Source organism: Oncorhynchus clarkii, chromosome 11 (assembly GCF_045791955.1).
Source record: "Oncorhynchus clarkii lewisi isolate Uvic-CL-2024 chromosome 11, UVic_Ocla_1.0, whole genome shotgun sequence".
Classification (NCBI taxonomy): domain Eukaryota; kingdom Metazoa; phylum Chordata; class Actinopteri; order Salmoniformes; family Salmonidae; genus Oncorhynchus; species Oncorhynchus clarkii.
In genome coordinates, this window is record NC_092157.1 from 21,590,254 (window position 1) to 21,616,023 (window position 25,770).

The following is a 25,770-nucleotide window of genomic DNA, read 5'->3' on the forward strand; positions in this document are numbered from 1 at the left end:
TTATGTATTAATTACTGTATATATGTATCTATGTATTAATTACTGTATATATGTATCTATGTATTAATTACTGTATATATTTAGTTATGTATTAATTACTGTATATATTTAGTTATGTATGTATTCATGTATATGTTTAGTGAAGTATTTATTACTGTATATATGTAGTTATGTATTAATTACTGTATATATGTAGTTATGTATTAATTACTGTATATATGTATTCATGTATTAATTACTGTATATGTCACATTCTATGGGCATTCTATGTTATTTTTTCTATGTTTTGTATTTCTTTGTTTTGGCCGGGTATGGTTCTCAATCAGGGACAGCTGACTATCTTTGTCTCTGATTGGGAACCATACTTAGGTAGCTTTTTCCCACCTATGTTTTGTGGGTAGTTGTTTACTGTTTAGTGTTCTGCACCTGACAGGACTGTTTCGGTTTCGTTATTCACTTTGTTATTTTTGTTTCAGTGTTCAGTTTAATAAAAGTCATGAACACTTACAATGCTGCGCTTTGGTCCAATTCTTCCTCATCAGACGACGACAACCGTTACAGAACTACCCACCACCAAAGGACCAAGCAGCGTGGTATGGAGGAGCAGAGGGTTCAGGACTCCTGGACATGGGAGGAGATACTGGACGGAAAAGGGACCCTGGAGACAGGCTGGGGAATATCGCCGCCCGAAAAAGGAACTGGAGGCAGCTAAAGCTGAGAGGCGGAGATATGAGGCAAGTGAGCGAAGCAGGCACGAGAGGCAGCCCCCCAAATATTTTGGGCGGAGTCAGGCTATAGACCTGAGCCAACTCCCCGTGCTTACCGGAAGCAGCATGGTACTGGTCAGGCACCGTGTTATACGGTAAAGTGCACAGTGTTTCCAGGGCGCGCTCATAACCCGATGCGCTATATGCCAGCCCTTCGCAAGTGCCATGCGAGAGTGGGCATCCAGCCAGGGTGGATTGTGGAAGCTCAGCGCACTTGGTCTCCGGTGCGTCGTTTCGACCCAGGGTATCCTGCGCCGGCTCTGCACACTGTGTCTCCGGTGCGCTGGGACTGTTCAGTTTGTCCTATATGCCTGCGCTCCGCCCGTGCCGGGCTAAAGTGGGCATTGAGCCAAGTGGAGAGGTGCGAGTGGTAAGCACCAGATCTCCAGTGCTCCCCCACAGCCCGGTTCGACCTGTGCCTGCACCCTGGAGGGGTCGGGCTAAAGTGGGCATTCAGCCTGGAGGAGTGGTGCCAAGGCTGTGCACCAGAGCTCCAGTGCTCCCCCACAGCCCGGTTCATCCTGTGCCTCCTCTAGGGACCAGGCCTCCTGTAGGTCTCCCCATTCTGGTGGGCCCTGTGGCAGCCCCACGCACCAGGCTGTCTCTGCGTCTCGTCCCTCCAGCGACAGTCTCCAGTCCGGAGCCTCCAGAGTCGCCCTCCAGTCCGGAGCCTCCAGCGACGCCCTCCAGTCCGGAGCCTCCAATGAGGGTGCCCAGTCCGGGGCCCGCAACGAGGGTGCCCAGTCCGGGGCCCGCAACGAGGGTGCCCAGTCCGGGACCCGCAACGATGGTCCCCAGTCCAAGACCTGCAACGATGGCCCCAGTCCGGTGCCCGCAACGAGTGTCCCCAGTCCGGGGCCCACTAGTCCGGGGTCGGCGGCGAGGGTCCTCGCACTAGAGGCGCCACCAAAGTGGGCCAAGTCAGAGGTGGAGCGGGGTCGTCGTCCCGCACCAGAGCCGCCACCACAGAGAAATGCCCACCCAGACCCTCCCCTATAGGTTCAGGTTTTGCGGCCAGAGTCCGCACCTACTGTCATGCCCTGACCTTAGAGAGCTTTTTATGTCTCTATTTTGGTTTGGTCAGGGAGTGATTTGGGGTGGGCATTCTATGTTATTTTTTCTATGTTTTGTATTTCTTTGTTTTAGCTGGGTATGGTTCTCAATCAGGGACAGCTGACTATCGTTGTCTCTGATTGGGATCCATACTTAGGTAGCTTTTTCCCACCCATGTTTTGTGGGTAGCTGTTTTCTGTTTAGTGTTCTGCACCTGACAGGACTGTTTCGGTTTCGTTTTGCACTTTGTTATTTTTGTTTCAGTGTTCAGTTTAATAAAAGTCATGAACACTTACCATGCTGCGCTTTGGTCCGATTCTTCCTCATCAGACGACGACTAACGTTACAGTATATATGTATTTATGTATTAATGTGTATATTTAGTTATGTATTAATTACTGTATATATTTAGTTAGTAAAAAATTTAACTAAACATAGACCTCACAGCCTAACACAGTATACAGTGCCTTCAGTATTCATACTCCTTGACTTATTCCACATTTCGTTGTGTTAAAAACCTGAAAAAACATGTTCCCCACCCATCTACACACAATACCCCATAATGACAAAGTGAAAATATGTTTTTAGAAGTTTTAGTAAATTTACTGAACATTTAATTCAGAAATATATCATTTACATAAGTTTTCACACCCCTGAGTCAATACATGTTAGAATCATCTTGTCAGTGATTACAGCTGTGAGTCTTTCAGGGTAAGTCTCTAAGGGCTTTGCACACCTGGATTGTTCAATATTTGCACATTATTCATAAAAAAAATATTCAAGCTCTGTCAAGTTGGTTGTTGATCATTGTCAGACAACCATTTTGAAGTGTTGCCTTAGTTTTTCAAGCCGTTTTAAGTGGAGTAACTACAATGTTGCTGATCCATCCTTAGTTTTATCCTATCACAGCCATTAAACTGTTTCAATGTCACCAAAGGCCTCATGAAATCCCTGATCGGTTTCCTTCCTCTCCAGCAACAGAGTTAGGATGGATGCCTGTATCTTTGTAGTGACTGGGTGTATTGATACACCATCCAAAGTGTAATTAATAGCTTCACCATGCTAAAAGGGATATTCAGTGTCTGCTTTTTACAATTTTATCCCATCTACCAATAGGTGCCCTTCTTTGCGAAGCATTAGAATTGCATTGGTCTTTGTGGTTGAATCTGTGTTTGAAATTCACTGCTTGACTAAGGGACCTTACAGACAATTGTATGTGTGGGGTACAGAGATTAAGTAGTTATTCAAAAATCATGTTAACCACTTGTACTGCACACAGAGTGAGTCCATGTAACTTATTATGTGACTTGTTAAGCAACTTTTTACTCCTGAACTTATTTAGGCATTCCATAACAAAGGGGTTGAATCCTTTTTGACTCAAGACATTTCAACTTTTCATTTTTTATGAATTTGTAAACATTCTAAAAACATAATTCCACTTTGACATTATGTGGTATCGTGTGTAGGCCAGTGCCACAAAATCTCAATTTAATCCATTTTAAATTCAGGCTGTAACAGAACAAAATGTGGAAAAAGTCAAGGGTTGCGAATACTTTCTGAAGGTCCACATATGCCTCCTACTGAGATCTGCCTTGAGGCCAGATTATTGGTCATAACGATGACTCTACCAACCTGCTAGCTATTTCAGCACCACTCCAGACCTACGGCATACGTACTCTAGGCCGACACACAACAACCTAAAAACACTCCTGTCACCATCATGTACAGTTGAAGTTGGAAGTTTACATACACTTAGGTTGGAGTCATTAAAATTTGTTTTTCAACCAGTCCACAAATTTCTTGTTAAACAAACTTTAGTTAGGACATCTACTTTGTGCATGAAACAAGTCATTTTTCCAAAAATTGTTAACAGACAGATTATTTCACTTATAACTCACTGTATCACAATTCCAGTTGGTCAGAAGTTTACATACACTAAGTTTACTGTGCCTTTAAACAGCTTGGAAAAGGCACAGGATGTCATGGCTTTAGAAACTACTGATAGGCTACTTGACATAATTTGAGTCAATTGGAGGTGTCCCTTTGGATGTATTTCAAGGTCTACCTTCAAACTCAGTGCCTCTTTGCTTGACATCATGGGAAAATCAAAAGAAATCAGCCAAGACCCCAGAAAAACAATTGTAGACCTCCACAAGTCTGGTTCATCCTTGGGAGCAATTTCCAAATGCCTGAAGATACCACGTTCATCTGTACAAACAATAGTACGCGAGTGTAAACACCATGGGACCACGCAGCCGTCATACCACTCAGGAAGGAGACGTGTTCTATCTCCTAGAGATGAACATGCTTTGGTGCAAAAAGTCAAATCATCCCAGAACAACAGCAAAGGACCTTGTGAAGATACTGGAGGAAACAGGTACAAAATTATCTATATCCATAGTAAAATGAGTTCTATATCGACATAACCTGAAAGGTCGCTCAGCAAGGAAGAGGCTACTGCTCCAAAACTGTCATAAAAAAGCCAGACTACGGTTTGCACTGCACATGGGGACAAAGATTGTACTTTTTGGAGAACAATCCTCTGGTCTGATGAAACAAAAATAGAACTATTTGGACATAATGACCATCGTTATGTTTGGAGGAAAAAGGGGAAGGCTTGCAAGCCGAAGAACACCATCCCAACCGTGAAGCACGGGGGTGGCAGCATCATGTTGTGGGGGTGCTTTGCTGCAGGAGGGACTGGTGCACTTCACAAAATAAATGGCATCATGAGGAAGGAAAATGATGTGGATATATTGAAGCAACATCTCAAGACATCAGTCAGGAAGTTAAAGCTTGGTCGCAAGTGGGTCTTCCAAATGGACAATGACTCGAAGCATACTTCCAAAGTTGTGACAAAATGGCTTAAGGACAACAAAGTCAAGGTATTGGAGGGACCGTTACAAAAGTGTGCGACGAGCAAGGAGGCCTACAAACCTGACTCAGTTACACCAGCTCTGTCAGAAGGAATGGGTCAAATTTCACCCAACTTATTGTGGGAAGCTTGTGGAAGGCTACCCGAAACGTTTGACTCAAGTTAACAATTGAATGGCAACGCTACCAAATACTAATTGAGTGCATGTAAACTTCTGACCCACTGGGAATGTGATGAAAGAAGTAAAAGCTGAAATAAATAATTCTCTCTACTATTATTCTGACATTTCACATTCTTAAAATAAAGAGGTGATCCTAACTGACCTAAAACAGGGAATTTTTTCTTGGATGTGAAAATTGTGAAAAACTGAGGACTTGTGAAAAACGTAGTTTAAATGTATTTGGCTAAGGTGTATGTAAACTTCCGACTTCAACTATATCTCTGACAAGATTAGGTACAACATAATACTATTAAGTCGTTCTCTTTGCGTAAGACTTTGACAGCGGTTACACAATGTGTGGCTCCCCATCTCTCTTTGAGAAAGAGTTCTTGCGCATCATTCGTTTTTTTTCTTTTCAGCTTGACATTGTTTTCTTCTGAAATCTGCACTTAAAAAATCAGTCGTCTCTTTAGTCTAGATGTACAGGGTGTTGATGATGTGCGTGTGTGAATACAGTTTGACACATACCAGGAAAGTACTAGAAGCAAGTCACGTCGGGTATGAAAGTGAACATTTACTCTGAGGGCGTCTGTGATGATTTCAATTGGCTAAATGATCCACTTGACATTGATTGAGGGAGCTAATGTGGTTAATGTTCCTGGAGTGTTTCTCTGCATTGCGTCATGTGGTGCGGCGGCAACCAAGTGTTTTTCAGCGCTGATTATCTCAGACCTTATGATAGATGGGATTTTAAACAGTGCTACTTGAACCAGACTCACTCTGTGTTGAGAGGAAGATTTACACAATGTACTCTTGCATAAACAATTAATCATGCTAATCAGAGAGAGAGAGAGAGAGAGAGAGAGAGAAAGAAAGTCCTCTAGAATATGTTGACATTGCAGGTGGTGCGATTTGAATCATGAAGTTGTAGATAGTGTTGCTCCACTCTAATGTAGAACTAATGAAGAAACGGGAGTTAAACTGTTTCCAGGACTATTAGTTTGACTACCATATGGAAGACCATTGGAAAGCAGTCTTTTGTTGTGAGCCTGTCTCATATGGTGTGTGCCAAAATGCGCCCATCTTGAATGTCAAGTCTTGATGTTTGTTGTTTTGTGTTCTCTGTGTTGTGTTGGGTACTGTAGGACCTGGCTCAGTACGTCAATGAAGTGAAGAGAGACAACGAGACTCTGAGAGACATAGCCCAGTATCAGAAATCCATCGAAAACCTTGTAAGCAACTCATCTTGATTCAAAAATGACTGTGAAGTGAGCTGGGTTTTAAGTGTGACCTCTTTCTTTCTCTCTTGCATCCTCCCCCTTTCAGAATCAGTCTCTTAGTACCTATGGGAGACCAAAAGGAGACGGAGAGGTACGCGTTACCTCAATCGACAAACGTGCCAAACAGGACCGGTGAGATGTCTGTCTGGTGTGTGTGTGGTTTTCTGTGTGTTTCTGTGTGAGTGCATGTATGGATGTTTGTCTGGAACGTGGCAAGATAAGATCAAGTCTTTTTACAGTCCTTTATGGATCCAGTAATAGGTGTTTATTAGCAGCTATTGTAGTGCATTACGCATCACTCAATCAGGCATTACAAATGCACTTATGATACATTCTGAAAAGGGTATTCATGCTAACCAAAGTCATCTTTTTATCTCACCTGACAAAGACTTCTGTGAAGTGGAAACATTGTGTGTTTGGGGGCAGGAATAAAGCACTGGGGAACAGCAATATTCTGTGATCAGACCTCTCATTCCTTTACCTTCTTTTTATCTCTCCCTCTGTGTCTTTCCTCTGACACCACAGGCACATCTTCCTGTTCGATGCTGCTGTGATCGTCTGTAAGAGGAGAGGAGACAACTATGAGATGAAGGAGGTGATCGACCTGCACCACTTCAAGATCACCAACAACCCCACGTCAGATAAGGAGAACAGGAAGGTGTGCTCGCGTGCGTCACTAAAAGCGAATCAGACACATATTGAGATTGCCACATTCATTGACGAGCGTGATAATATATTGTGTTGATTTGATGGATAGAACAGCTTGCCTTTTCCCCAGATGGTGTGTTTATTAAACATTGCCTTGTGCCTGATGGTACACACACACACACACACACACACACACACACACACACACACACACACACACACACACACACACACACACACACACACACACACACACACACACACACACACACACACACACACACACACACACACACACACAGCAACAAGCACCCAGCAAAGTATAATATTCACTGTTGTGGATAATGATACATTGCACAATGGCTTCCCAGGGGATAATAATCATTTAGATTATAATAACTTTAATTTGTTAAGAAATGAAACAATAATCAAGCCAAAATCTTTCCTATTACATGAATGACAACCCCTTGTCTGTCATATGAGGCTAGGAATCTACGAAAGCTGGTCTATAGTGTACAGTACTTGTTTTCAAACCCCACCCTCTCACACGACCTCCCACCTACCCCCTATACACACCATATGATTGGTCAAGACGCTCTCTTTCTCTTATCTGATTGGCTGGTGGCTTACCCCAATCACTGCAACCTGAAGACCACTTTAAAGGCTCAATCTGGAATTTGTACATCCATTTGTAGTTTGATTGTCCCTTTAATGGCAGTTCTCATTGTTTATATAAGCACAGCTGCCCTGAGCACTGAGCAGTAAGGTACATGCAGACTACAGAGCCCTCGTTGTAGGAAAGATAACTCTAGCAGAACACACACCATTACCTCTGAATATACACTTGTTTATTGTACTGAAATGTGGATACCTTTTTCAAGACAGCCTTGTCTCTGTGTAATAACAAGGAGAGGTGGTTGTAGCAGGTTGTTATCAGGGACGCTGGAGTAATGGCTGGTCTTTAAGGTGGCTAATCTTTAGTGATTCAGTTCTGCAGTGTCCTATCTGCCTTGATATCTGGGGCTGCATGGACACTGGTTCATCTCTCTCTCTCAATTTCCATTTCAATTTAAGGGCTTTACTGGCATGGGACACATGTTTACATTGTCAAGGCAAATGAAATAGATAATAAACCATACTTTTTTTTTTTACAGTAAACATTAAACTCACAAATGTTCCAAAAGAATAAAGACATTTCAAATGTCATATTATGTCTAATATTATGTCTATATACAGTGTTCTCTATCAATTCAATTCAATTCAAGGGGCTTTATTGGCATGGGAAACGTGTTAACATTGCCAAAGCAAGTGAGGTAGATAATATACAAAAGTGAAATAAACAATAAAAATGAACAGTAAACATTACACATACAGAAGTTTCAAAACAATAAAGAGATTACAAATGTCATATTATGTATATATACAGTGTTGTAACAAAGTACAAGTGGTTAAAGTCTATCTCTCTCTCTCTCTCTCTCTCTCTCTCTCTCTCTCTCCCCCTGCATACACCACTCTATTTCTTTCTATGTTGACTACCCCATTCTACCTCACTATGACCCCCTCATTTAGCTCCCTCTGTATCTCTCTAGTTCACTCTCTCATTTCCCTTTTTGTCTCCTGTTTTAGTGGTCCTATGGGTTCTACCTGACACACAACCAGGGGCAGAGTGGCTTCGAGTTGTTCTTCAAAACCAAGGAGCTGAAGAAGAAATGGCTGGAGCAGTTTGGCATGGCCATGTGAGTGTGTGTTCTGTCCCATGTCATGCCTCTGCCTCACCCCCTGCAGCAGTGTGTGTTCTGTCCCATGTCATGCCTCTGCCTCACTCCCCTTGCAGCAGTGTGTGTGTTGTGTGTGTGTGTGTTTCTGTGAGAGAGACAGATAAAAAGTTTGTGTGTGTCCTCTCTTGTGTGTACTGCCTTAGTGTCACAGTATTGACATGTCACTCTTCCAGTTATTCAGGTAAGTACAGATCATGATTAATGAGTGTCACAGTCCTGAACTCTCCTGGCACCCTGCTCTGAAACACTAAAGACACCAAAGACTCCCCTCCCCTCACCTGCTCCAAATCACGAGACTGATACAACAACCAGAACTGACTGCCTGGAAAAAACCTATATAACTATTTCTTAGACAATCAAAACTCCTTTCAGTGAATGGTGCAATTATATATTATGCTTGCACGAGAACAGCGCCTCCTTTGCAAATACACACAAGCGTTCCAGCTTTGATTAATGAATAAAACTTGTGTACTGTATGTTCTATAATTACTTTGCACAAAAACATAAAACTGTGCCAAATATTGCCAAATATAAAGGGGATGTTTAACTACTTTATCAAATTGCTTGAATAAACACCAATGTGTTAAATTCACTCTGTAATAGACTGGATATCTAACAATGTCCTGACAGAGAAGATGATTAGTGACTGACTCAGAATGGGTTTTATCAAGTAGTCCATTGACTCAACTACATGCACACTTGGCCATATAGGAACATTGTCCCTATAAGTCCTCTGTGTCATCTCTCTCAGTCTCGTTGGGGACTTCACTCACACATGTGATCTAACATGCACTTGTCATCATAAATACCACTGAGCCAAACCCCAAACACATCTGGTCATCAAGTGGAGGACAGGGGTCCTTTTCACACTGTAGCTATTTAGAGAGGAGGAGTGGAGATCAGAGGACCTTATTAGATGCTTTGTTAGTGTTGATAACGACATTTACAATTCGTTTACAGCGGGGGTGGGGGGCACCTGCTACAGCAAAAACAAGGGGGGGAAACAATTGACCCTTTGCTAAGACCCGCCCCCCTTGGTTACTGTTCCAACCTCAGACAACATTTTCCCTGGAAGCCCAATTCCCCATTCAACCACATTCGAAATCCCCCCACAATGATCTCAAACTGTGTTTGTAATACACAATGAAATGAAACACAGACTGACTACCCCTTGCTAATCAGGAAACTCTTGGGTATGTTGTGGTGGACTGTCATTACAATTGCTTCACAGGATCCTGGTAAAAGTTTGTTGTGTAGCTAGCCACTGAATGGCTCTGAATTCACTGTCAGCACGCAGTCAAAGCTATAACTATCCTGATGTCGACAGCAGATGGGAGCTCTATTCATAACATTGCTAAATTAGCTAGCTAACATATTTTTTTTTACATAGTTTATTTGCACCTTATTTGTAGAACAATCTTCAAAATGTAGTTAAATGTGATGTTCTGGTTCCTCTAGGGAAATTCACAAAGCTGAATGAGGACCTTATTACTGATGAGTGTTTTTTGTTGTTGTTAGGATCGTGTTTTTCTTTCCACTTTTATTTGGTATTTATATTGATTTGTGTATTTTCAGTAATTTATGTAATTCAGGGCTTATCTGTAGAAGAGACCTTGGTCTCAGCATGACTAAAATAAAGGTTCAATAAAAATAAATATTACAACAATTTGAAAATAAGTTATTTTAAGTGGCTAGCTAGCTGGTGTTAGCAATGTTTGGTGAGACTGTGAGCTAGCTAACCAGCTGAGCTAGCAAACAATATAGCAACAGTATCATTTTGGATTCAGGAATCACAGTAGCAAGTACTCCCCAAGTATTTAGTCATTTAAACTCTTTGCCATAGCCTTCACTGGCTTTCATGTGATTTAAAGATGAGAATGTCCGAGGTGTTGGACTCGACGACAGTTGCTATCCATTGAAACGCTGCGATTGGTTGCCGAAAATTCTGGGGCAGGGCTTAGTGAAGGGTCAATTATATTAAATAGTACGTTGGACTGTTCTATGCCGGTGATATCAGAAACAAAAAGAGAAAAGGAGGAAAGGAAGGAAGGAAGGAAGGAAGAAGAAAAAGACAGCATCAGAGAAGAAAATAGAAAATAGGGGAAGAAAAAAGTTAAAAGGCGTGACGCAATGCTGAGAGAAGCTTGAGCTTGATTAACTCAGTGGAATTAATGAGTTTGGAGCGGAGAGAGAGAGACAGGAGAGAGAGAGAGAGAGAGAGTGTGAGAGAGACTGTGAAGAGAAAGAGATAGAGAGACAGAAAGAGAGAGGCAGAAGAGTTAGAGAGCAAGAGACAGAGAGAGCGAGAGAGAAACGCTCCTTCAGTTTCTTTGGCACACAATCACTGAGTCACTTGGCTCCCTGGAGAGACTGTTGACTGATCCCAGTACTGTTGTTTTGTCACGCGCTGCAGCTCAGTTCAGCTCAACACAGTGAAGAGGAGGAGACACATTTAGACTGCTAATATAGTGGCACTGTACTCAAACTAACTCTGGATTACTTGACCTAACCCACATGAATAAATACTATAGTATTCACTGTCGTGTTAGCTGTAGTTTACTGTAGTATATACAGTTAACTATAGTATGAATGTTGTAGTAAAAAAAAACATTTTTTTAAGTGTTTGCAAATTAAAAAATAAATAAATAATGAAAAATCACATTTATACAAATATTCAGACCCTTTACTCAGTACTTTGTTGAAGCACCTTTAGCAGCGATTACAGCCTTGAGTCTTCTTGGGTATGAGACCACAAGCTTGGCACACCTGTATTTGGGGAGTTTCTCCCATTCTTCTCTGCAGATCCTCTCAAGCTCGCTGTACAGCTATTTTCAGGTCTCTCCACAGATGTTCGATCGAGTTTAAGTCCAGGCCCTGGCTGGGCCACTCAAGAACACTCAGAGACTTGTCGCGAAACCACTCCTGAATTGTCTTGGTTGTGTGCTTGGGGTCATTCTCCTGTTGGAAGGTGAACCTTCACCCCCAGTCTGAGGCCCTGAGCGCTCTGCAGCAGGTTTTCATCAAGGATCTCTCTGTAAGTTGCTCCGTTCATCTTTCCCTCAATCCTGACTAGTCTCCCAGTCCCTGCCGCTGAAAACATCCCCATAGCATGATGCTGCCACCACCATGCTTCACCGTAGGGACTGGCATGTTCCTTTTACTGAGGAGTGGCTTCCGTCTGGCCCCTCTACCATAAAGGCCTGATTGGTAGAGTGCTACAGAGATGGTTGTCCCCCGATTGCTGAGTTTGGCCGGGCGTCCAGCTCTAGGAAGAGTCTTGGTGGTTCCAAACTTCTTCCATTTTGTTCTTGGGGACCTTCAATACTGCATAAATTGTTTGGTACCCTTCCCCAGACCCTTCCTCAGCTCTACGGAATATTCCTTTGACCTCATGGCTTGGTTTTTTCTCTGACATGCACTGTCATCTGTGGGACCTTATATAGACAGATGTGTGCCTTTTCAAATAATGTCCAATCAATTGAATTTACCACAGTTGGACTCCAATCAAGTTGTAGAAACATCTAAAAAATGGGAACAGGATGCACCTGAGCTCAATTTCGAGTTTCATTATTACTTACGTAATAAATTGTGTGTAGATTGATGAGGGACATTATTGTTTATCCATTTTAGAATATGTATATATATATATATGTTTACCTTTATTTAACTAGGCTAGTCAGTTAAGAACAAATTCTTATTTTCAATGACGGCCTAGGAACAGTGGGTTAACTGCCTTGTTCAGGGGCAGAATGACAGATTTTTACCCTGTTTAGCTCGGGGTTTCGATCTTGCAACCTTTCGGTCACTAGTTCAGCGCTTTAACCACTAGGCTACCCTGCCACCCCAATATGGCACTAACCTAACACAATTTGGAAAAAGGAAAGGGGTCTGAATACTTTCCGAATGCACTGTAGGTAGGACTGGTGTCTGAACGGATAGTTCAGAGCTTCTGCTCTTTTCTATAACCTGTAGAGAACACAATATGGTGTATACTTGGCATGTAGGTTTTTCACTTATGGGTGGCACAAAATGTGATATGGGGAGGGGAATGGGTTAGGTATATGCAAATGAAATAGTCTGGTATTTACTATAGTTAAAAGCAGTGTAGTGTTTTTGTGGACTGTAGCGGTTTTGCGAACATTACTGGTATATTTACTATAGTATTCTACAGTATATTACAACATTCTATAGTAAGTACTACACATGATCGAGGGATACTACATTGTGTAGTGTAGTATTCTACAGTATACTGTCATATTTTTTTTAATGTGGGAAGAATCAGGAAGTCTGTCTCGGGTTGCTACCAGGTTTTTTATTTATTATAATTGGCAAAAATTAGGTGAAGGCCCCTGACGTCAGGTGTTACTATGGGCAACATGTGAACATAACGACTTATGGAAGTAATACAGAAACTGCCGAGCTTGTATCAAAGTACTGTGTAGTCTGTATGTAGACTGTAGAGCTACAGTCAAGTTCCAATGTGGAACCGAGATTTGCTACTAGTATAGCTGACTGCAGTTACCTTAACGTCACAATGTGAAACTGCCAATGTACGATTGCACTTGTCTTTTCTAATCTTCATATCCTTTCTTTCCCATGTCTTGTAGATCCAACATACGTCCAGAGAATGGCACCAGTAACTTCCATGAGTTCAAGATGCACACCTTCGACAGAATTACATCCTGTAGCTACTGCCACATGCTGCTAAGGTACGGGGTCACACACGCACGCGCGCACACACGCACACATACTACATGTTATTTTACATTTGAGTCATTTAGCAGACTCTTATCCAGACTGACTTACAGGAGTAATTAGGGTTAAGTACCTTGCTCAAGGGGACAGCAAAAGATTTTTGACTGACAACCCTGAACCTGTGTCTACAACCAATGGGTATATATTGTTTGGGGCCGGAAGGCAGCATGGTGGTTAGAGCTTTGGTTCTAAAGGTTACTGGCCCCGGGCTGACAAGGTAAAAATCGGTTGTTTTGCCCCTGAACAAGGCAGTTAACCCACTGTTCCTCGGTAGGCCGTCATTGTAGATAATAATTTGTTCTTAACTGACTTGCCTAGTTAAATATATGGATCACTTCATGGCTGGGGGCGCATGATGTGAAGAAGACCCAGCTAATGACCCTAAATGGCCCATAACTGCCCATTCCAGGTGGATGTCAGACGGGGAAAATATATTTAAATATATGTGAGCATGCAAGAGGACAAATATACTAGGCGAGAAGGGGAGTTACAAGAGTGTGAGCTGACTGAGCATGTGCAGTGCACCTGTGTGTATGGTGTGTTTACAACATCTGTGTGTAACCATGACCCTAACCCATAACCCTAACCCTAACCCTAGCTTCATGTCCACAACCTGGCTCAACCCTAACCCTCACCAATAACCCTAACCCTAACCCCAGCTTCAATTCCACATCTGGGTTCAACCCTAACCCATACCTTAGCTACCATGGATGTCCACACCCTGGCTCAACCCTAATTCTAATTTGGATTTCCTGTGCCTTATTCGTCCACCATTCGTTCTGCAGAGCACGCAAGGTTGTGTGTATACACACACACACACACACACACACACACACACACACACACACACACGCGCACACACACACGCGCGAGCACACACACACACACACACACACACACGCGCACACACACACACACACGCAGCTAACCTTGTGGGGACAGCTAACCTTGTGGGGACATACAATTCAGTTCCATTCAAAATCCTATTTTCCTTAACCCCCAACCTTAACCCTAACCCGTACTCTTACCCTAACCCTAACTCTAAACCAAAAACCTAACCTTAACCATAACCCTAACTCTAAACCTAATTCTAACCCTAACACTAATTCTAACCTTAACCTTAAACCCCCTAGAAATAGCATTTGACCTTGTGGGGACCAACAAAATGTCCCACAAGTATAGTTAAACACATACACACACAAACACACACACAAACACACACATGCCACAATGAGTAACACTGGTTGTCTCTCTCTTCTCTCTTCCAGGGGTATCTTTAACCAGGGGTACCTTTGCTCCAAGTGTGGTGTTGGAGCCCATAAGGAGTGTCTGGGGAGGTTTGGCAGCTGTGGAAAAACAGGTGAGAACCCCCCTCAAAACACAGACTCAAGAAAGCAGTACACTACAAGTAGTACAGTACATACACTATATGACTGATAGTATGAGGACAGCTGCTCGTCAAACATCTCATTCCAAAATCATGAGCATTACAGTTTTTTTTACAATCTCTAGGACCCATTTCTCAATACTTAGGTCACTTTTTCAAAAGTCTTCACACAGTTCTCCTAACCAACATTCGGCTTGGCACAGCAGTTAATTTCACATCCAAAATGCACTAAAACTACCAAAACACTTCATGTCTCAAATCAACTAATTTTTCCGTAACACTAGCAAAGGTTGTCACCCAACAAGCACACTTTGTCACTCATAAAACAATGACCTAAACAACACTAACAACAGGTAGCATTACACAATGTTTTATTTTGTAAAAATGTCTTTACAAAACAAGAATGACAACTCTCTACTGTTTAGAATTCACTGCAGTATATGTTACAGGAATGAATCAGACATGATGCAATATGCTTCAATATCTTTTATGTCATTCTTTGTAATTGAGTGATTCCAAAATACAAGAATTTGTATATACACCATCTACCAATACAGATACAGTAGCAATGCTAGTCAACCCTGTCTTCTGCATTTGGCCACAGGTTCTCATCGACATTACATCTTATGTCCTCTTGGGCAATACACCTAGGAAAGAATCTTTTGGAATGCCTGGTCCATGCCTGGAAATCTTCTGCAGATATGTCCAGGCATCCAGTATTCATTGCGTCCAGGATGGACATTTGATCATGTGGATGGTGGTCATAAACCTTCCACCTCCATGAGGAAAATAATTCATCTATGGGAATTGAGGAATGGAGAGTAAGGTGGGAGGAAAAGTGACACCATCCTGGGATGGGCTGCAAACCACTCTGTGACTGTACCGGAGTGGTGAAATGTCACACTGTCCCATACAATTACAAACGTTGGTTTCCGATTTTGCCTCACTGCAACCCTTTCCTCACCTGGCACAACCCTTCCATAGAGGTCATCCAGGAATGAAATGAGACGCTCGGTGTTGTATGACCCAATTAGCGGTTTGTGTAACAGCAATCAATCAGAGGATATTGCTGTACACATTGTGATGTTGGCAATCCTCTGGCCCGGGACATCCACTGTGGCTCTTTTCCCAATCACATTCCTTCCTCGCCGCCGTGTTTTGGCCAAGTTGAAACCAGCCTCATCCACAAAGATGAATGTGTGGGGTGTTTGCCTGGCTTCAATCTCAATGATTCTCTAAAATAAATCCACAATGCAACATAAGAGTTAGGCCATCACGGTAGTTTACATTATACCTAAAAACATGCCATTGTGTGTCTCTGCCCTGTTGGGTTTTGTTCAAAACCAGTTCTGTATTTTATAGTCATCTTACCTGGACATATTGGTTCCTGAGTTGCTTGACTCGTTCAGAGCTCCTCTCAAAGGGGACAGTGTACAACTGCTTCATCCTGACTTGATGTTGTTTCAGGACTCTAGAAATAGTTGTTATGCTTACATTGTGAATATTTCCAAATGTAATGTTGTCTGCCAACACTCTGTCCCGAATCTCTGTGAGTTTTATGCCATTGTTTCTGATGACCATAACAACGATTGCAGTTTCCTGCACAGCAGTGAAAATCCTATCTTTCCTGCCTGTGGGAGGTAACTGTTGGGTCCTAAGCAGAATTACAAAAACAATTACGCACAAGTGGGTTTGGTGGCTTTGCTCAATTTACTTCTGTAATGTGCAGTTCAGTCAGATGCCCTTGCAGAATGCACATCTCACCTGTTGTTTCGCACAATAGATGCCACTGTTGAGCGTTGCAGATTTGGCTGTGCTCTCAGACCAGCCTCTCTCATTGATAGACCATGATTTATTACATGATCACTTAAAGTAGCCCTAATCGTATCTGAGACTACAGCTCTTGATCTTCCTCTCAGTCTTCTTCCACTACACATACGTACTCCTCTCCCTCTCCCAGCCACTCTTCCTCCTCTGTCAGCCACTTCTCTATCTCTGGCTGGGTCCATGTTTACATTGCAGTACAGCATTGTTCCTAAGATGGCCCCTTTTGTATAGATGGTAATGAAATTGAAAGACTAACACCTGTGTAGGTGTTCAGCTAAAATGGGAATCAGCTGTGGTTGGTCTAATTGTTTTTGATAGTATTTCATTTTTTAGATTTGGAATACATTTCAATCCGATATTACTGTAGAAATGTAGAAATGTAGTCTTATTCAATTTTGTGTTATGTTAGGTTTTGAACTTAAGTTTAACAGTTTTGAAAAGAGTATGTAAACATGTGCAAATTGGCCTGTAGGTACATAGAGTTTTGGTGGTGGTTGTGTCTGAGTGAGAAAAGAAATCATGAAATTTGAAAGATGTAGTCATTGAATGCATTTTGTGCCAAAGCAATGAAAAATGATCCACAGTTTAGCCCACATAGACTGATGTTGTGCTCACTGTGTGAAGAGTTTTAAAAAAGTGACATAAGTATTGAGAAATTGTTGCTAGCTGTTGTAAAAAACTGTAATATATAGTTGGTCCCCCCTTTGCTGCTATAACAGCATCCACTCTACTGTGAAGGCTTTCCACTAGATGTTGGAACATTGCTGCAGGGACTTGCTTCCATTCAGCCACGAGCTAAGTGAGGTTCGGGGACTGATGTTGGGCGATTAGGCCTGGCTCGCAGTCAATGTTCCAATTCATCCCAAATGTGTTCGATGGAGTTGAGGGCTCTGTGCAGGCCAGTCAAGTTATTCCGCACCAATCTCGACAAACATTTTCTGTATGGACCTCGCTTTGTGCACAGGGAAATTGTCATGCAGAAACAGGAAAGGGCCTTTCCCAAACTGTTGCTACAAAGTTGGAAGCACAGAATTGTCTAGAATATCTTTGTATGCTGTAGCATTAAGATTTCCCTTCACTGGAACTAAGGGGCCCGACCATGAAAAACAGCCCCAGACCATTATTCCTACTCCACCAAACTTTACAGTTTGCACTATGCAAACTGTATTTCCACTGCTCCACAGTCCAATGGTGGCGAGCTTTACACCACTCCAGCCGACAGCTGGCTTTGCGCATGGTGATCTTATAGGCTTCTGTGTGGCTGCTCGGCCATAGAAACCCATTTCATGAAGCTCCCGACGAACTGTTCTTGTGCTGGCGTTGCTTCCAGAGGCAGTTTGGAACTCGGTAGTGAGTGTTGCAACCGAGGACAGACCCAGCAGTCCTGTTCTGTGAGCTTGTGTGGCCTACCACTTCGCGGCTGAGCCGTTGTTGCTCCTAGACGTTTCCACTTCACAACAACAGCACTAGGCAATTGACCGGGGCAGCTTTAGAAGGTCAGAATCTGGCTTGTTGAAAAGGTAGCATCCTATGTCACTGAGCTCTTCAGTATTTGTGCATTCTACTGTCAATGTTTGTCTATGGAGATTGCATGGCTGCACGCTCAATGTTATACACATGTCAGCAACGGTTATGGCTGAAATAGCCGAATCCACTCATTTGAAGGGGTGTCCACATACTTGTGTATATATGCTCTTAATATGTATATTTCATGTTAATGTGTATACCTCAAAGTAAATTGAAAAGCTGCCGATAATTAACCTACAATAAGGAAAAGCTCATAGTCACTGTGTATGGGGATTGGTCAGAGTATGAAACCTGAACACTTATATAACTCCAATCAAATAACATTAGATGTGTTATCGAGCACTCACTGTGCTCACTCACTATACATACCTTTAAACTGTTCACTGCACACACACACACGCACGCGTATGTACACACACACACACACACGCACACGCACACGCACGCACGCACGCACACACACACACACACACACACGCACACACACACACACGCATACACACACAAGCGCACACACACATGCACATGCACATGCACACACACATGCAATGGGAACAGAACATGAGTGATTAGAGTAGACTGATTATGACATTCCTCACAACAAACAGGTCCTGCAGACTTCCCCTGACTTGCAGTGAGTGTGTCAGGGGCCTGTGTGTGTGTGTGTGTGTGTGTGTGTGTGTGTGTGTGTGTGTGTGTGTGTGTGTGTGTGTGTGTGTGTGTGTGTGTGTGTGTGTGTGTGTGTGTGTGTGTGTGTGTGTGTGTGTGTGTGTGTGTGTTCGTGTGTGTGTTCGTGTGTGTGTGTGTGTGTGTGTGTGTGTGCAGATTGCAGCAAGGTGCCTGCTCCTGTTGGTGTTGGCATCACTCACAAGCAATCAGGTCAGCAGTGCAATAACACAGTCACCAGCCACACCTGGTCACTAGCTTCCCTGAATAGATTACTGTCATGCCACGGGGGGGGCTGGAGAAAATCCCATTGTCTCCCATGTGGAGATAAACGTTTGTCCCTTTTACAGTGTTAGAAAGTAGAATGCACTTGGTTGCAATATGTTATGTTGCAACTATGCATTCACTACCAACTTGCTTTTTTAAGCAGTTATTAACGCATGGCTGATGTTGGCTGAGTAGCAATAGATATAGTAACCTCATCAACACATAGCAGTTATTGACAGGAGAACAGAACACAATCACAACATCCTTGGACAATCAGGAATGTGCATTACAACAATGAATGCTGTGCCTTGGAACAGCGTTATGCCTGCAGTTCTGCAGGAGGTATGTGTTTACAATACTCTGTCTCCAGGGTGTTCTGCAGGAGGTATGTGTTTACAGTACTCTGTCTCCAAGGTGTTCTGCAGGAGGTATGTGTTTACAGTACTCTGTCTCCAGGGTGTTCTGCAGGAGGTATGTGTTTACAGTACTCTGTCTCCAGGGTGTTTTGCAGGAGGTATGTGTTTACAGTACTCTGTCTCCAGGGTGTTTTGCAGGAGTTATGTGTTTACAGTACTCTGTCTCCAGGGTGTTCTGCAGGAGGTATGTGTTTACAGTACTCTGTCTCCAGGGTGTTCTGCAGGAGGTATGTGTTTACAGTACTCTGTCTCCAGTGTGTTCTGCAGGAGGTATGTGTTTACAGTACTCTGTCTCCAGTGTGTTCTGCAGGTGAGGCTTGTTTACCTCGGGTCCCAGTTGGCTCTCTCTCCCTCTGCTCTTTGTTATCAGCCCTGTTCAGCGTCACTTTGTGTAACAGGTCGAAGTTCGATCCAGAGCTGCCTGGCTGTCTGCTGTAGAGGGAGCGGGAGGAGGGAGGGGGAGGGGTGCTTGTTGATGGGGTGTAGCCAGTCCCAGGAGAGCCAATGAACTAACAGAGAACAAACTGTCAGAGCAGAACAGTCATCAGCCCTGCCCCCTGAAGTGGTTTACTCCAGACTCTTTACTCCTGTCAGGTACCTTCAGCACAGCACAACAAACCAATGAGTAAAAAGAGTAGACAGTACCGCGAGTTGCTTTCTGCTTCACTAATGAGAGAGTGCTTCTGCAGCGCTGGAACACTGTGTGTGTGAGAGTGTGTGTGTGTGTGTGTCTGTGTCTTGTGTGTGTGTGTGTGTGTGTTGGGTAACAGTTTGTGCGTGTGATCGTGAGTGTGTGTGTGGCTGTTATGCGTTCTCCTTGTAACCCACTCACCATGCCTGTTTTCAAACTCCTTTCAGATCCGGGCTCCTTCAGAACTCAGGTAAGACAGTGTGTTTCTATCTCCTTTCCCTTTCCAAAGTTCTGCTCTGTTCTGTTCTTACCCTTTGAAGACGTTCCCCTCTCTGTGGATATTGCAGAAGAAACTCCAATTGACTTTACTTATTTTAGCGTGAGCCGATAGATAGTGAATACAATTTTTCTGTAGATGATTGGAGAGTTGTGAAGGCCAGGTCTTAGCGTATGACTGCAACCCCCATGTGTTTCATTGAAAATGCACGATAAGAAATGTATCAACTTTGGCAACTATTCTGAATGTTTTTTTGAAGGTGGCTAAGATAGATTTCGTTTCTGTGATTCTGAAGGTTATAACTGGTGATTGAGGTTATAACTGGTGATGGAGGTTATAAATTATGATGGAGGTTATAACTGGTGATGGAGGTTATACATTATGATGGAGGTTATAACTGGTGATGGAGGTTATAAATTATGATGCAGGTTATAACTCGTGACTGAGGTTATAACTGGTGATGAGGTTATAACTGGTAATGGAGGTTATAAATTATGATGGAGGTTATAACTGGTGATGGAGGTTATATATTATGATGGAGGTTATAACTGGTGATGGAGGTTATAACTGGTGATGGCGGTTATAACTGGTGATAGAGGTTATAAATGGTGATGGAGGTTATAAATTATGATGGAGGTTATAATGCATTATGCGTAAAAATGCATATTGGCTCAATGCATGCTATGTCTGTTTACAGAGATAGCATTGGATGAAATATTCATTGTGTGTTTGCACAGCAGAGCAGGCATAATCATAGCATTACCCAAACAGTCCCTCTATATTCATCTCACTGCAACAAGATAAATCTGCTATTTAGCATGCAACGCTAGATAGAAATGCATTTACTGGTGATGCAATGCAACCCTAGAGAGTATGACTTCTTTAACCCATTTACCCTACAGCAGTGGGGGAGGTTTGTGTGGGCCTGTACAATTACCGTATAGGAATTGAAGTTATCACTTAATATATGTATATATGAGTTCCAACTGGAGGCATGCCCCATTTTCTCATCATGGCAGGTTTGCTTGCTACAGTATCTGGTCAGCTTTATTACATTGGAATACATGTCACAATGTGTCACAATGAACATATACAATTGATGTATGTATGTATGTTAGGGATGTACAGTATGCAGGTAGTAGGTTAGGGAGAGTTTCAGTGTGTGTGTGTGTGTGTGTGTGTGTGTGTGTGTGTGTGTGTGTGTGTGTGTGTGTGTGTGTGTGTGTGTGTGTGTGTGTGTGTGTGTGTGTGTGTGTGTGTGTGTGTGTGTGTCACAGTAGTTAATCATGGTGCCTGTTTTTTTCCATTGCAGGAAAAATCAGTGCAAGGACAGCGCTCAGATCCAGGTTAGTGCATTCTGAATACAACCTGGTAATAACAGCCATCTCCTACCCCCTCACATCAGTCACATAATCCCCCCCTCCTCGCTCTCTCTCTTGTTTTCTCTCTCTCTCTCTCCCCAATCTCTCTCTCGCTCTCTCCCCCTCTCTATCTCCTCTCTCTCTCTCGCTCTCTCCCCCTCTCTATCTCCTCTCTCTCTTTCGCTCTCTCTCTGTCTCTCTCCCTTCCCCTCTCTCCCTCTCTCTCTCTCTCTCTCTCTCTCTCTCTCTCTCTCTCTCTCTCTCTCTCTCTCTCTCTCTCTCTCTCTCTCTCTCCCCTCTCTATCTCCTCTCTCTCTCTTTCGCTCTCTCTCTGTCTCTCCCTTCCCCCCTCTCTCTCTCCCTCTCTCTCTCTCTCTCTCTCTCTCTCTCTCTCTCTCTCTCTCTCCCCTCTCTATCTCCTCTCTCTCTCTCTCGCTCTCTCCCCCTCTCTATCTCCTCTCTCTCTCTCGCTCTCTCCCCCTCTCTATCTCCTCTCTCTCTCTCGCTCTCTCCCCCTCTCTATCTCCTCTCTCTCTTTCGCTCCCTCTCTCTCTCTCTCTCTCTCTCTCTCTCTCTCTCTCTCTCTCCCTCTCTCTCGCTGGCTCTTTTGTTCTTTTATCTCTCTTTCTTTTAATTTCACCCTCCTTCTTCCTCTGTTGGAATGGACCATGACATATTGCAAACTCTCAAATCATAGACACACAGCTACATGAGGAGGAGGGCGTAAATTGCCTGTTATACTGTGGAAAATCCTTATTGACCCACCATGCAGTGAAATCAATAGGCACTTGATTGCTTGGGCCCTTATCGTTTCATAATTGTCCGCACTCGCATAGTTCTGTCTGCTCAAAGGTGAGCTAACACAGGGTTTGTCCTTGTATTGTTGGAAATGCATTTCATGCTCTGAGACTCGGTTCTCCTCACTGATATTCTCACGTACTAGTGTCTGTGCCTGTTAGGGCAAGCTAACACACGTTACCCCTGACTCAATAGACTTTTCGCAGGAATCAGATACAGAGAGGAAAACAGAATAGAAAGCAAGTTAAGTCACCCCTCAGTCTCACCCCGTTGTCTACAGTAGAGTGGGGAATGTGTACTAGTGTGTCAGGGTGAATAGGCCAGGTTAGGAGTGCTACTCTAGGACAACCAGGAAATAACCAGTTAATGGTTGTTCCCCGGTAAACAGGTCTAAGAAACAGGTCTGAACCCAAACACACATATTTGAAGAAGGTTATCTCCCATCTGATAACAGGAGGAGGAACTAGAGTACAGTTATACTGTATGTCTGCATGCTTAACTTGATGAAACATTATGACATGAGAGAGAGATTATGGTTACGATGGAACGACAGGTGTGTGTGCGTGTGTGTCTCCCCTCGTTATTTTCTACATCGGGATCATGAATATTTTAAAAGAGTTAGGAGAACCGCGCGCGTGCACGGGTACGCACACACACACATTCACATACACTCCATCAGGATGACATCCACGGCATAGTGTTGCAAGGTACATGAAGACATGGGGGTCACCCTGGGTATATTGGGGTCTGTTGATTCATTAAGTTGCTCAGTGTGAAATGACCTCAGTTCAGTTCTGCCTCTGTACTGGTATTAAAGCACAGCTACTCTGCTGGGAGGCTGTCTCTCCCTCAGTCTCTCCCTCCGTCTCTCCCTCAGTCTCTCCCTCAGTCTCTCTCTCAGTCTCTCCCTCAGTCTTTCCCTCAGTCTCTCTCTCTCTGTCTCTCCCTCAGTCTCTCTCTCAGTCTCTCTCTCAGTCTCTCCCTCAGTCTCTCCCTCAGTCTCTCTCTCAGTCTCTCTCTCAGTCTCTCCCTCAGTCTCTCTCTCAGTCTCTCCCTCAGTCTCTCTCTCAGTCTCTCCCTCAGTCTCTCCCTCAGACTCTCTCTCAGTCTCTCTCTCAGTCTCTCCCTCAGTCTCTCCCTCAGTCTCTCTTTCAGTCTCTCCCTCAGTCTCTCCCTCAGTCTCTCCCTCAGTCTCTCCCTCAGTCTCTCCCTCAGTCTCTCCCCCTGTCTCTCCTTCAGTCTCTCCCTCAGTCTCTCCCTCAGTCTCTCTCTAAGTCTCTCCCTCAGTCTCTCTCAGTCTCTATCTCAGTCTCTCCCTCAGTCTCTCTCTCAGTCTCTCCCTCAGTCTCTCTCAGTCTCTATCTCAGTCTCTCCCTCAGTCTCTCCCTCAGTCTCTCCCTCAGTCTCTCCCTGTCTCTCCCTCAGTCTCTCCCTCAGTCTCTCCCTCAGTCTCTCTCTCAGTCTCTCCCTCAGTCTCTCTCAGTCTCTATCTCAGTCTCTCCCTCAGTCTCTCTCTCAGTCTCTCCCTCAGTCTCTCCCTCAGTCTCTCAGTCTCTCCCTCATTCTCTACGTCAGTCTCTCCCTCAGTCTCTCTCTCAGTCACTCCCTGTCTCTCTTTCAGTCTCTCCCTCAGACTCTCCCTTTGGCCCCTTCACACAGCCCATTCACAACTATTCATTCTCACAAAATGCTTTATCTTTCCAGAGAAATGTGCTCACCTCCAACCAAATGACTAATTCCTATGAGATGAAGGATAATCAACCTCTCTCTTTTGTCGTTCTCAAACCCCACTGCTTGGCTTTAGAAACTTTTTAGAGATTCTTTCAATCTCTTTCACTCTCTTTTTGATCTCTCTCTTTCTCTCCCTCTCTCTCTTGCTATATCTATCTCTCTCTCTCTCTCTCTCTCCCTGGTGTCTGTGGACTTACTGCACGGGTTACTATTCCCTCAGTTCTTGTCATGAGCAGCTGTGGGGAGAGAAAGGCATTGACTTGCTTAATGGAAGATATCCTTTGTCTTGTGTGTGCCTGTGTGCATGCCTTTGTGTGTGTGTGTGTGTGTGTGTGTGTGTGTGTGTGTGTGTGTGTGTGTGTGTGTGTGTGTGTGTGTGTGTGTGTGTGTGTGTGTGTGTGTGTGTGTGTGTGCAGAAGTGACCGTGAGAGCCCCATCTTCAACCCTGCTAGCTTCTCTAGTATTTAAGCACCCTCTCAGCTCACAGAGCTTCTGTCCAGACCAACTCCATCTTAGGCCATAAGGATTAGAGGTTTAGGAAGTGTTACTATCACAGGACCGCCCCCCCACCCCCGTCCAAACCCCCGTCCAAACCCTGACTTTCTCTAAGAACACAGGTACTTTAAAATACATCTGCATCACTCTCTTGTCGACCATCCTTAATCTATTCTCCCCCATTGTGCTCTTCTGTTTCTACTCTCTTTATAAGAGTCTGAGCTTTCTTCATCACCACACTGTTCTTGTTTGAACTGAATCTCCTTAGATACAAACACAATTGAACAGATATGGCCAAGAATATGGTTCTATTCCTTCTAGTCTACTCGGTTGGATTCTACCTGGCTTCTGTTTTACCTTTGGATAACAAAAATGTTTGATGACTGGAAAATTGGACAATAGCAGATGTTGTTTCATAGCTTTAGATTGCTTGGTCGTATATGGATGGTTGGTATGGTGGCAAGTGGGAGGGTGGCAAAGGTGCATTGTTTTGCTTTCAGATCTACACACGCACCCATATAGATGAATATGACTGATATTGTGGTTGTGTTTTCTCTCTCAGGGTTACCTAAGATGTTGGTGACCAGGAACTATTTTGGCGTGCCAAGTCCCATATGTGGCCCGCCCCTCAACATCCAGCAAGGTGACATCATCGAGCTGGTCTGTGCCGATCTACACAGCTCCTGGTGGCAGGTGAGAGAGACATCGGTGTGTGTGTGTGTGTTTATGTGCGTGTGTGTGTGTCTCGGTGTGTGGCAGGTGAAGTGTCACTTCTCTCCACCATGACATGTTACCTCCCTCTTGATCAAACCATGCTTTAACAAACTATTTCAGATGAAACTAAATAAATTGGTTTGTTCAATCAGTGAATCATATGCACCATTGTGTAAACTGAAACATTAAGCCCTGCCCTGACCAGTGACATAACGTTGTTGTGTATCAGCACTGTACAGGTACACCTATTGAAAGACACACCTATTAGACTGGGACAATAACTAAATGAGCAACGTGGAAGGAAAACAAGTGTCATTTTCTAAGTCTTCTTTCTGTTGAACTTTTCTGTTTAATTCT

The 25,770-nt window shown here is 43.6% G+C and overlaps 1 protein-coding gene across 1 annotated transcript in view; it reads left to right on the forward strand.

Annotated features, from left to right (window-relative positions):
- Window positions 1–25,770, forward strand: part of LOC139420358 (guanine nucleotide exchange factor VAV3) — a 118,921-nt gene that overhangs the window by 69,728 nt on the left and 23,423 nt on the right. Inside the window, exons 12-20 of the mRNA XM_071170371.1 lie at window positions 6,001–6,087; window positions 6,182–6,267; window positions 6,661–6,793; window positions 8,410–8,519; window positions 13,169–13,270; window positions 14,585–14,676; window positions 20,265–20,287; window positions 21,627–21,660; window positions 25,262–25,392. Of these exons, the coding sequence (XP_071026472.1) occupies window positions 6,001–6,087; window positions 6,182–6,267; window positions 6,661–6,793; window positions 8,410–8,519; window positions 13,169–13,270; window positions 14,585–14,676; window positions 20,265–20,287; window positions 21,627–21,660; window positions 25,262–25,392 (798 nt within the window). The remainder of the gene's footprint in view (window positions 1–6,000; window positions 6,088–6,181; window positions 6,268–6,660; window positions 6,794–8,409; window positions 8,520–13,168; window positions 13,271–14,584; window positions 14,677–20,264; window positions 20,288–21,626; window positions 21,661–25,261; window positions 25,393–25,770) is intronic.